General features: G+C 37.3%; 1 protein-coding gene across 1 annotated transcript; it reads left to right on the top strand.

Moving 5' to 3' along the window:
- Positions 7,750-10,757, top strand: LOC109226728 (NAD(P)H-quinone oxidoreductase chain 4, chloroplastic). The gene is made up of 2 exons (XM_019391572.1): positions 7,750-10,518; positions 10,668-10,757. Exons 1-2 carry the CDS (start codon positions 9,324-9,326, stop codon positions 10,691-10,693), a joined length of 1,221 nt encoding a protein of 406 aa, XP_019247117.1. The 5' UTR covers positions 7,750-9,323; the 3' UTR covers positions 10,694-10,757.

Genomic DNA, 13,917 nt, shown 5'->3' with positions numbered 1-13,917 from the left:
TGAAAGACATTGTTGAGTATGAGAAGAGGCAGTCCCGAAGGGAGGCCCTCGAGGAGGTTCATGCTCGGGGTTTCGATTTGTCGGTCGAGATCGCAAAGGCTAAGGGGCTCGCCGAGGCCGAGGCCAAGAATTTGACTTACCCCGAGGGAAAAGAAGAAGAAGATTCCGAGGGTTCCGTCGGACCCGGGGGCAGAGAAGACCCTAATGGTCCCGGTAATGAGGCGATCTCCGGTGAGAACCAGGCTACTTAGATGCCTCGCATATGTTTTTGCTTTTCTGCTTTTTTGTATTATTTTCTTTTTTTTTTGTCAAGGCCATTTGGCCTTTATAAAAATTTCTCAAGGTCGTTTGGCCCTTGTAAAAATCTTTTGATATATATATATATAAGGCTTTTTCCCTTTAACAAATTTGAAGCCTTTTTCCTTTTACGATTGCAAAGACATTGAATGCCTTAACACGTAACAACTAGGTATTGTTCTGGATATTATTTCGCTTAAAACTCGTTGGGGGGGGGGGTTGCTTTGGTATGACCGAAAGCTATCCCCAAAGTACTTAGAATACTTTGGATTACAATTTTCCAAGGGTATCCTTTTGAACCGGATTAAAAATCTTAAAGGCCTTATGTTTTGGTAACGGATTTCGGATGTCTACGAGCCTTTCTAGGAAGGCCGTAGCCTTTTTGTTTAGGTGTTCCCCAATAGGCTTGATACCCCAACTCATCCAGGCGTACCCAAGATAACGTCTCCGAATGGGGATGGCCATACCCTTTAAAGTTTGGGCAGTGCCTAATAGGCTTCGTGCCCCCGAGTCTCGCTATCCCGGATCACCCAAACCTGCCTTGGAGAACAGTCCCTGAATGAGGTGGCCCTTGGGCCCGATGTCTTTGGGGGACCAAATGTAATAGAAAAAAATATTTTAAGGGACAAAATATTTATCCGCTAGGTTGAAACTTCCTTTCATTTTTGTGCGTAATATACAAGGTTACACATGTGTACAAGCTTTTTGTCGGCGCTCGGGCGGTCTACGTGGGCACAGTTTGTTTGACCATTTGACCTTACAATGAATCCTATAGACCGATCCTAGACTATTCGAGCACAAAGTTTCATCCCTTGCTAACATCATTATCCGAGGGTTATTCCCCCAAATGTTCGAGGCCAATCATAGAGACGTCATGGACAATATTGATGTGATCTTTGACACCGGTTCATAACCAGCGTTTGATTCTAAGATAGCACGATCCACTGTTTCCTTGTTAAAAACCTTGCTGGAAAACCCATTTGGGCCAAAACCGGTTCAAGGGAAAAAGAGTGCAACGCGTGCGTTCAGGCCTCAAAATTGTATCGTTCCTTGTCGGTTGCCTGCAAGTGTTAGTCCAAAATATAAATAAAAGAAATGAATGGGGCCGTACCTTAACAGTAATATCGTTTCAAGTGAGTTATTTTCTAGTTGTTCGGTAGTTGCTCGCCATTCATTGCTCCGAGTTTGTAGGACCCTTTTCTGGTGATCTTTATAATCTGATACGGACCTTCCCAGTTCGGCCCCAGCTTCCCTTCATTTGGGTTCCGAGTGTTTAGTGTAACTTTCCATAATACCAAGTCCCCGACGTTGAAGTGTTGAAGGTTGGTTCGTCGATTATAATACCTCTCGATCCCTAGTTTTTAGGTGGCCAACAAGACGAGGGCGCCTTCGCGCCTTTCATCTAACAGTTCTAGGCTCATATTCATGGCCACGTTGTTTGACTCTTCCGTTGCATATCAGAACCTGAGACTCAGTTCTCTCACTTCGACTGGTAGTAGAGCTTAGGCACCGTAAACCAGCAAGAACAGGGTGGCCGCGGTACTGCACTTCGAGGTCGTACTATATGCCCAAAGGACTTCAGGAAAGATTTCTTTCCTCTTTCCTCTAGTGTCGGTCAACCTTTTCCTAAGGTTTTGGAGTATGATTTTGTTCGTAGACTCCGCTTGCCCGTTCCCACTAGGGTGATATGGTGTTGAGAGGATCCTTTTGATTTTATGGTCTTCGAAAAACTTGCTTACTTTGCTGCCGATGAATTGCTTCCCATTGTCGCACAGATTACGACCGGTATTCTTAACCGACATATTGCGTGGTCCTAGATGAAATTGATGACTTCCTTCTCTCTGAATTTTTCAAATTCCCGGGCTTCCACCCATTCAGAAAAATAGTCAGTCATAAACAATATAAATTGAGCCTTACTGGGTGCCCATGGAAGGGGGCCGACGATGTCCATTCCCATTTCATGAACGGCCAGGGCGACAAAATCGAATAAAGTAGCTCCCGGGGCATATGAATTATCGAAGCGTGCCTTTGAAATCCGTCGCATTTTTGTACGAACTCCTTCGCGTCTTTTTCCATGTCGATCTATAATAGCAGGCTCTGATTACCTTCCGAATTAATGATTCGGCGCTCGAATGATTTCTGTAGGTGCCTTTGTGGAATTCCATCAAAACATACTCGGTGTCTCCTGGTCCTAGACGTATCGCTCGTATGCCATCGAATATTCTTCGAAACAGGGTACCATCCTCGAACAACCTGAACCGGGCTGCCTTCGTGCGCAGAGTTCTCGATTCATTTGGATCCGAAGGCAGTTTTTCGCTCTTCAGATAAATTATATTTATTTCTCCACTCCCTAGTTAGGCTCGTTGAGTATATCACGGCGTGGCCTTCCTCCACTACCTATCTCATGGGTTGTGCGAGCCCTCGAGTTGTACTCATCATCATCGACCAAGGATCCTATGTTAGCGAGAGCGTCGACCTTGCTATTTTGATCCCGAGGTACATGTTGTAGAGTCCACTCTTTGAAGCGATGTTATGTTACCTGCAGTTTATCCAGGTATCTTTGCATTCGTTCCTCTCTGACCTAGAATGTCCCATTAACTTGGTTCACCACAAGGAGGGAGTCACACTTAGCTTCAATCACCTCTATCCCTAAGCTTTTGGTCAGTTCAAGACCTGCAATCATGGCCTCATACTCGGCCTCGTTATTGTTGATACCCAATTTTTTCCTCATATATTTTTATAATGCATATATACTTTCGAAATAGTGCATGAGCATCAACCAGTATTTTTCTATAATTTTCTATTTTTTTAAAAGGATTTTAATTAATTTATTCTAGCATTTTATTATCCAAATAATTACTGATTGGATCACAAATAATTTTATGATGATTTATTACTTGATTTTTTTATCATTTATATTTATATTAAGCTTTAATCGTTTTATGCATAATTATATTCGTATCTTTAAGCTATAATTGCAATAACTTTATAATATTAGCCCGTATATGCATAATTATATTATTTACACGGAAAATGACTTTTTTGTATTTTTATAATATTAAGTAATTATTTTGAATCATTTTTATGCATAAAAATCATTTTTATCATTCATTAACTATTTTTTTTACAAATCATTTTATCAATTAATTAGGTATTTAACAAATAGCCTCTCTTAATTTGGATTAATTTTGGACTTGGCCCAAAATACTACCCTACCCCAATTAAATAACCCTGATCCATAACCCATAGCCCAACTTCTTATTGATCCGCCCAACCCCAGATCAAATCCTGACCGTTGATCTTAGAGATCAACGGCCCAGGATGTTATTTCCTTTTTAATTAACCCCTAACCCCCCAAACCCTACTCACTTCCCATAACTCGCCGCCCCTGTTTCCCTTCCCTCCTCGCTTCTCTCTCAAACTCTCCCCTAACCCTAGCCGACGTCACCTGACCCATTCAATCCATAGGGTTTCCCATCGATCTTAGGCCCCATCGGGCCTCCTACCTCTACTGGTTGTTTGATTTCTTTGTTGTTTGATGGAATCTCAAGGAGATTAGAACAAGACTCGGTCCAAACCTTTCATTTTCTCGATGAATCTGCCTGTGTTCATCTCTATGTTTGTGAGTACTATTATCTTCATGTTTATGGCTTAAACCTCTGGTTCCAAATCGGATTTTTTCTCACCTCTGTCATTTTTTAAAACCCTAGTCACTTTTTACTCGAGTCTGTTCAGATCACTATAGATCTGAGATGATTTTGAGTTTATCTGATATTTCTCTTTAAAAATCTTCTGTTTTTCTTGTTATTAATCGATTTTAGCTTTTCTCCAAAGCTAGGGTTTCATCTTTACATTTCTGCAATAATTTTTCTAAAAGAGTTTGAGTTTTTTAACTCCTGTTCTCTTTGTTTGCTCGACTGGTTTTCATATCTATGTTCTAATCCATTGGGTTTCTAATCATTTCACTATTTGTTCTGATATTTTTCCGTTATTCTTTGGCCCTGCCAATTAATAGAGATTAACTGATTTTGTTTGCCTAATTATTGTTCCAAATTATATTTTCTATTGAAATTGGTATTTCACTGCGATTTTATTTATTTTTCCTTATTTGTGACTCGTAATTGGTACTGCTTGCCTTAATTAGGTTACTAGCTTGATTTCTGGGATTTGATTATTTTAACCGGCCCGTAAATGGTCTTTGATTTATTTGGTTACATTATTAAACCCCAAACTTGGTTGTTAAATGATTCTCCCTAATTTAAGGGGTCTTTCCCGGATCCTGCTGTGTTAATTGATTGGGTCTAGCCCTAATTAACTGGTTAATTTATTTGCATGCCTTATGTGTGAAATCTTAACTTTCGTTGCCTTATTTGTTCTACTTTGCTGAATGCTTTATAAACCTCCCCATTCTTACTTTTTAGAACACACACAAAACACACGAAAAACACACTGAAAGATACAAAAAGAAACACCTACACACATATAAACTCTTACTCACACGCTTACAACTGTAGTTCTTTCTGTTACTTCTATTTGCTATTTTGTCTAGCCGGCTAAAAGCCAAGGCTAGAATCTTGGATTCCACCTGCCTTCACCTTCCTGCTTGCTACCTCTTAACTGGTATACCTCAATTTTTGTTATCATGCTCTCCTCTATATGCTATGTAGTCAGTTCATTATAAATTTCAACATGCTTCTGTTTGCTCTATGTTCCAGTTTATTGCTCTCCTAACTAGCATGCCTTAATTCCTGTTAACTTATCATGTTCTACATGTTAGTATGATTAGTTTACCTTAGCTTGTCTCTGTTTAGTCCATGACACTAGTTACTTGTTTCTGAAAAATAGCATGTTTAAATCCTATTACCCCACCCCGTTCTATATGGCTGTTTGGCTAGTCATTTTAATTTCAGCATGTTTTCCTCTACTTAATACCTGTCTACATGATTTCACCTAGTGATAACAAGTAAATCGAGTTAACTCTAGCAATGTGAACTTTGTTTTGATTGCCTGGCCCCTACTAAGAAGTTGTTTAGGGATTATGAATGTGTGTGGTCAGTTCTGTCTATGATTCAAGTGTTCCTTTTTTGTTGTGATTGTTTAATTTTTTGTATCTATATCTGAACCAATCTGCTGGAATATGGTTCTGTTCTGTTTCTGTTCACTTCTGAAAAATCAAACTGCTTTCTTTCTGAAACTGTCCCCTACCCTTATACACTATTTTCAAACTTCTACTCTTAATTATCTAGGGACCTATCACCCCCAGTGTGAGCACTGCCGAGGGTCCAGGAGACTCTTCCGAACTCTGACACACTGGTTTGGCCTTCCAAACTCTTTGCAAAACTGTTTCTTTGAAAAGGTTCTTTGCTCGGGGTCCCTGAGGGGGAAATTTGACACACCAGAAGCCCATTTGTGTGTTATGAACTACCTGTGGACATCAGACTTGCTTGAAGGTCTGGCTTCCAGGTTGATATTGGGCCTGCCAAGGCACCTATAGTATCATGATTTTTTCATTGTGTAATTTATTCGTAATGGTCTATAATTGTCACGCCCCAAAATCCGAGGAGCTCGACCGGCGCTCAACCGAGTAAACCCGACTGAGCAAGCCTGTTAGGTTTCATTCTACCCAAACAACCTCATGATTAAATAGGAGATGAACTCCATTAATCAGATTTAGTAAGTATTTCATTAACAACTTTCATTTCATTTTCATTAGCAACTTAAATCATAATTATCAAAATATTACAAGTCTTATAAATCTTTGCCAAACATCAGTGTTTCTACTTTATTTCCAATACCCGACACTACCCACAACCTGTCTACGGAGCCTATAAACATAACTCAAGAGTAATGTAATATGGAAATGCCGGTAACAAGGCTCTGGCTATACCTCAAATACAACGTACAAGACAAATAGATGAAACAGATCCCCGAAATGAAGTGGGGCTCACCAAGTCAGCTGAAAAGATGATGCGGCACTAGCTGCGACCAACACCGCCTGCTATAGGAACACCTACATCCATTTAAAGACGTAGTGCCCTGGCAAAAGGGACGTTTGTGCCATCGAATAGCACTAGTATGTATAACTAAACACCATCTAGTTAGAAAGAACTATCGTACAAGAATAGAGAAATAACAAGCACCTTCTCATTAGAGAGAACTATCAAACAAGAATAAAGAAATCATAAAGGTCAATCAAAAGCTTTAACAATCACCACATCATCAAATAAACGAACCATATAATCTTTCACATTATTTCCATAACTTAGTTTGGGGAACTTGATATTGTTCATCATCATCCATAATACCACCGCTTTCTTGGGCGGAGTCCGATCACGATCCGATCAGCTAGGTTGCATCACTTGAGACATATACCTCAATTACAATCTCATTCTCAATTTCCGGAATTCAATATCAGCACAATACCACCATATGTGCGGCATGGTGTCCGATCACGGCCCAATCAGCTAGGCCGCCTAACCTAGGCGTTGTTCCTTTCTCATTAATCATCTCATTTCAATCGATACTTGACATAAGTCAACTTATAGGCACTTGGGGCCTCAATTATCACATCATACTTGGCACTAGGCCACATTCATAACTCAATCTCTTCTTTCCCACATTTCATATCATTTCCACATATTTCACGTCAATATCAATCTCAACAACAAGCCTTTCAATTCAAGATGTCAAGTACACATGAGAAATTCAAGTAATACGCATATAGAGGAATTCTCATGATATGGCACAATAATCACAATTTAAACTTGACTTGAAATCTAGGGCATTTAGCATATACTTCACATTCTTCAATCTCAATTTATTGTCTAAGCATTTCAATACACGATTCATATTCCATGCACCTTTTCATGTTATCAAAAATAGCACATTGATCACATTGGAATGCATCTTTAACAAATATAGGGTCACAACACCAATTCATGTAAAGCATCAATAAAAGCAAGAATCCAAAGTTTAGTCTTACCACATTCACACAAGCATCGATAGAGCTCAATTTCTAAAAGACGGGGTTTTAGCCATACATACCTCAATATAGCTTTCCTTACTCTTTACAAATTTCGGAACTCATAGCACTTCGATCTATTGAGTAAGAATTACAAAGTAATCGAGAATTAGCAATGAGATTGAGATTCTAGCTTGGTTGAAGCATATTATCAAGCACTAAAGGTGCATCATGATCTTAGGTCCCTTTTGGGAGAAATTTTTATCATTTTATACCCCAATTGCTTTCTCTTTAGTTCACTAACTCCCAATACCCTATGGTTTGATATGCATGTAAGGAATCCATTCTTATACTCATGAATCACCTCACTAATTACCCCTTATAGCCAAGAATAGAAATAAGAGCTAAGATGATGGAGTCTTACCTCTTGGGATGAAGATCTAGGGGCCTTCACTTGATTATCATCAAGGATTTAGCAAGATTTNGTATTACTTCCCAATCCAATTTATTCTGCCTTTTCCTTGGGATTGGTTCTTGTTTGTACATCGTTATTCTATATTCTATCTAACTCCTATTTTGTAGCTGCTGCGCAGCTACTTATTTACGTAGGAGCTATAAATGTTTTAATCATTTTTGCTGTGATGTTCATGAATGGTTCAGAATATTACAAAGATTTTCATCTTTGGACCGTAGGAGATGGAATTACTTCGATGGTTTGTATAAGTCTTTTTATTTCACTAATTACTACTATTTCAGATACGTCATGGTACGGGATTATTTGGACTACAAGATCAAACCAGATTATAGAGCAAGATTTTATAAGTAATAGTCAACAAATTGGAATTCATTTATCAACAGATTTTTTTCTTCCATTTGAACTGATTTCAATAATCCTTTTAGTTGCTTTAATAGGTGCAATTGCTGTAGCTCGTCAATAAAAAATTTCTATTAAAACTTGGAATTCAAATAAAATTTTGTTCTGTCTTATCACATTCATTTTACTTCAATTCTATTTGAATTCCTGTTGTATAAATAGAAAGACTTTAGGTCAATCTAGTACCAATATATTTCTTTGTTCCATACTTGTTATATACTAGTCAATTAAATCGGTTGAATTGTTGTTCATATTGAAAGGAGTCGAGATTGATAAGGAGTTGTTTAATGATTCTCGAACATGTACTTGTTTTGAGTGCCTATTTATTTTCTATCGGGATCTATGGATTGATCACAAGTCGAAATATGGTTAGAGCCCTTATGTGTCTTGAACTTATATTGAATGCGGTTAATATAAATTTTGTAACATTTTCTGATTTTTTTGATAATCGTCAATTAAAAGGAGACATTTTCTCAATTTTTGTTATAGCTATTGCAGCCGCTGAAGCAGCCATTGGACTGGCTATTGTTTCATCAATTTACCGTAACAGAAAATCAACTCGTATCAACCAATCAAATTTGTTGAATAATTAGTATTAATCATCTAGATTCTAATATTGATAAATCGATTTTAAGTAGCATGTTTGCTACGTAAGGTGTGGTCTTGTTTGCAAAACATAAGAAATCAAAGTATTTTGGCCCTCTCTCATATCTCATAAACCAATCCAGAAGGGGGTTGATTAGAAAATTATGATAACTCATTGATTCATCTGGTATATAAATATATGATTATATGATTCGTTTCTAAGTTTACTAGATCGAAAATTTATAACATTCAAAAACGTATAGACCCAATGTCACATTCAGTAAAGATTTATGATACGTGTATAGGATGTACTCAATGTGTCCGAGCTTGCCCCACCGATGTATTAGAAATGATACCTTGGGACGGTTGTAAGGCTAAACAAATTGCTTCTGCTCCACGAACAGAGGACTGTGTTGGTTGTAAGAGATGTGAATCCGCCTGTCCAACAGATTTCTTGAGTGTCCGAGTTTATTTATGGCATGAAACAACTCGCAGTATGGGTCTAGCTTATTGATACGTTCGAGAAAACTCTACTTGAATCCATTTAATTTTTTTTTACCGACAAACCTGTGCTCGAAAATAAAAATATTTTGAGCACGGGTTTTTATGGTCCAAGTGTATCTTGTCTTTACTACGAATTATTTTCCTTGGTTAACAATAATTGTAGTTTTTCCAATATTTGCGGGTTCCTTAATTTTCTTTCTTCCCCATAAAGGAAATAGGGTAATTAGGTGGTATACAATATGTATATGTATTTTAGAACTCCTTCTAACGACTTATGCGTTTTGTTATCATTTCCAATCGGATGATCCATTAATCCAACTAGTGGAGGATTATAAATGGATCAATTTTTTTGATTTCCATTGGAGATTAGGAATAGATGGACTTTCTATAGGACCCATTTTATTAACAGGATTTATCACTACTTTAGCTACTTTAGCGGCTTGGCCAGTTACTCGAGATTCTCGATTATTCCATTTTCTCATGTTAGCAATGTACAGTGGTCAAATTGGATCATTTTCGTCTCGGGACCTTTTACTTTTTTTCATCATGTGGGAGTTAGAATTAATTCCTGTTTATCTACTTCTATGCATGTGGGGAGGAAAGAAACGTCTGTACTCAGCTACAAAATTTATTTTGTACACGGCGGGGGGTTCCGTTTTTCTCTTAATGGGAGTTTTGGGTGTTGCTTTATATGGTTCTAATGAACCAACATTAAATTTTGAAACATCAGTTAATCAGTCATATCCTGTGGTTTTAGAAATAATATTCTATATTGGATTTTTTATTGCTTTTGCTGTCAAATCGCCCATTATCCCCCTACACACATGGTTACCAGATACCCATGGAGAAGCACATTACAGTACTTGTATGCTTCTAGCCGGAATTTTATTAAAAATGGGAGCGTATGGATTAATTCGAATCAATATGGAATTATTACCTCATGCCCATTCTATATTTTCTCCTTGGTTGATGATAATAGGTACAATACAAATAATCTATGCAGCTTCAACATCTCTTGGCCAACGGAATTTAAAAAAAAGAATAGCCTATTCCTCTGTCTCTCATATGGGTTTCATAATTATAGGAATTAGTTCTCTAACCGATACGGGACTTAATGGAGCCCTTTTACAAATAATATCTCATGGATTTATTGGTGCTGCACTTTTTTTCTTGGCGGGAACGACTTATGATAGAATCCGCCTTGTTTATCTTGACGAAATGGGCGGAATAGCTATTCCAATGCCAAAAATGTTCACGATGTTCAGTAGCTTTTCGATGGCTTCCCTTGCATTACCAGGTATGAGTGGTTTTGTTGCCGAATTGATAGTTTTTTTTGGAATAATTACCGGCCAAAAATATCTTTTAATTCCAAAAATACTAATTACTTTTGTAATGGCAATTGGAATGATATTAACTCCTATTTATTCATTATCTATGTCACGCCAGATGTTCTATGGATACAAGCTATTTAATGCCCCGAAGGATTCTTTTTTTGATTCTGGGCCGCGAGAGTTATTTCTTTCGATCTCCATCTTTTTACCCGTAATAGGTATTGGTATATACCCGGATTTCGTTCTTTCATTAGCAGTTGACAAGGTCGAAGTTATTCTATCTAATTTTTTTTATAGATAATTTGGATGACTGAAATAAAAAAACCTATGTTTGTTTTGAAAAACATTCTTGGACAATGAAAAAAAGAAGACTTTTTTTCTTCTCTTAACTCTTAAGTTAAGTAAAAACAATGAAATTGAACTACATATGGTAGAAAACCGTGTGAATCAAATATTGTATTGATGATTCACACGGTCCGCACGCTGGTTCATACAATGCGCCGCCCGCTCTTGTATTTGTAATAACTTGTCTTGAATTCAATTAAATGTTGATGGAAAAGAACCATAACTATGTAACCCTATTCCTAAAAGATTGACCCCAAAATAGCATATCCAAATTATAAGAAAGCCTATAGACGCTACAATTGCAGAATTTGCACCCCGCAAATTTCTATTTGTTCGAGTATGTAAATAAATTGCAAATACGATCCAAGTAATAAATGCCCAAGTTTCTTTTGGGTCCCAATTCCAATACGACCCCCACGCTTCATTAGCCCATACCGCTCCCGAAAGGATTCCTATGGTTAAAAAAGTAAATCCTAAACTAATAACCCGATAACTCCAATAATCCAATTGTTGAATCAATTGGGACCTGTAATAATTTTTAGCAGAAAAAAAAGAAGTATTTTGTAAAACATTTTCACCCAAGAAAAATGACTCGTTTAAAAAACCATTGCTCTTATAAAAAAGCTGTCTGTTTTTTCGAAATGTAATCACTAGAAGTGCTACTGATAATAATGATCCACATAAAAGGGCTGCATAGCCCAATATCATCATACTTACGTGCATTATTAACCACTCGGATTGAAGAGCAGGTACTAATATCACAGATTGGTGTATTTCAGTTAAAATCCCTGACGTAGCAAAGCCTTGGGTAAAAATAGCACTAGGGCCAGTTATTTTACTTAAAATTAAAACATTTTTTTTGAAATACGGAATTATATGAATAAGGGAGAAACTCCATGAAAGGAAAATTAATGATTCATATAAATCGCTTAGTGGGAAATGTCCAGAAGAAATCCAACGAGTAACTAATAATCCTGTTATACAGAAAAAAGTAACTATTATGCCCTTTTCTCTGATGAATCGTATAGTTTACGATTTCATCGACTAAAGGGTTATCAAATGAATTGTAATTACAATTGAAACGATCGAAAAGGAAATGTGAGTTAATATATGACTCTAAGGTTGAAAATATCATAAAAAATCTTAAAAAAGAAGAGTCCCTTAATTACATAATTCTAAAAAGGAAATCGGGAATTGAATTCATTATAAGATCTATTTATCCTTTTTAGAAGACGGTACAATATCAGCATAATACCACCATATGTGCGGCATGGTGTCCGATCACGGCCCGATCGGCTAGGCCGCCTAACCTAGGCGTTGTTCCTTTCTCATTAATCATCTCATTTCAATCGATACTTGACATAAGTCAACTTATAGGCACTTGGGGCCTCAATTATCACATCATACTTGGTACTAGGCCATATTTCATAACTCAATCTCTTCTTTCCCACATTTCATATCATTTCCACATATTTCACGTCAATATCAATCTCAACAACAAGCCTTTCAATTCAAGATGTCAAGTACACATGAGAAATTCAAGTAATAAGCATAGAGAGGAATTCTCATGATTTGGCACAATAATCACAATTTAAACTTGACTTGAAATCTAGGGTATTTAGCATATACTTCACATTCTTCAATCTCAATTTATTGTCTAAGCATTTCAATACACGATTCATATTCCATGCACCTTTTCATGTTATCAAAAATAGCATATTGATCACATTGGAATGCATCTTTAACAAATATAGGGTCACAACACCAATTCATGTAAAGCATCAATAAAAGCAAGAATCCAAAGTTTAGTCTTACCACATTCACACAAGCATCGATAGAGCTCAATTTCTAAAAGACGGGGTTTTAGCCATACATACCTCAATATAGCTTTCCTTACTCTTTACAAATTTCGGAACTCATAGCACTTCGATCTATTGAGTAAGAATTACAAATTAAATCGAGAATTAGCAATGAGATTGAGATACTAGCTTGGTTCAAGCATATTATCAAGCACTAAAGGTGCATCATGATCTTAGGTCCCTTTTGGGAGACATTTTTATCATCTTATACCCCAATTTCTTTCTCTTTAGTTCACTAACTCCCAATACCCTATGGTTTGATATGCATGTAAGGAATCCATTTTTATACACATGAATCACCTCACTAATTACCCCTTATAGCCAAGAATAGAAATAAGAGCTAAGATGATGGAGTCTTACCTCTTGGGATGAAGATCTAGGGGCCTTCACTTGATTATCATCAAGGATTTAGCAAGATTTTTTGGAGTAATTTGATGGGGAGAACTTTCCCTCTCTAAAACCCCTCTCTCTCACTTAAGAAAAGCTCAGGAAAATACTCAAAATGAGCTATAGCACCGAATATATCGATAGGGGGTCGAGTTTAAAAATTAGAAAATTAACTCTCCGATGTCGGGTTTGCTATAGCAAAACGGACCACAAAACGAGAATTCTGGCCGCATAATGCACCGCAAAATTGGCGCCCAAAACTAGGCTACACTGGCCCAGTTTGCGACAGAAATGCGACCGCAAAGTCAGAAATGCGACAGGTTTTGCGGTCGCAAATTTGACATAGGATCGCATTTTTCCAGCCTTTGGTAATTTGAGCATAACTTTGTGTAGGAATGTCCAAATGACGAACGGTTTAAAACCTTATACATATTTAGATATGCTCGTTCAATGTATGGACTAGTGCAAGCTCATTTCGAATTTTAGCCTATTATGAACTTTTCCAGTTTTTTCTTAGACTTAGGCCTTTCCTTGGGCCCCAAATTACTTACCATAAGACTTATACACATATTTACCAAATCCAATTGATGTACACCATGTTAATAGCACATAAACAATATTATAATAAGCCTACGTGGCACCACGAGATCCTAGGTTACTTAGCGAAATTTCCCAGGGCCTTACATTCGCCCCCCCTTAGGATCATTCGTCCTCGAATGAGGAGTAGAGTCCGACTTAAACCGCTTAATATAATAAATCTCTTTTCTCACCTAA

Source organism: Nicotiana attenuata, chromosome 6, assembly GCF_001879085.1.
Source record: "Nicotiana attenuata strain UT chromosome 6, NIATTr2, whole genome shotgun sequence".
Lineage (NCBI taxonomy): Eukaryota > Viridiplantae > Streptophyta > Magnoliopsida > Solanales > Solanaceae > Nicotiana > Nicotiana attenuata.
The sequence above is the reverse complement of the archived record's forward strand: the minus strand, read 5'-3'. Positions and strand labels throughout refer to the sequence as shown.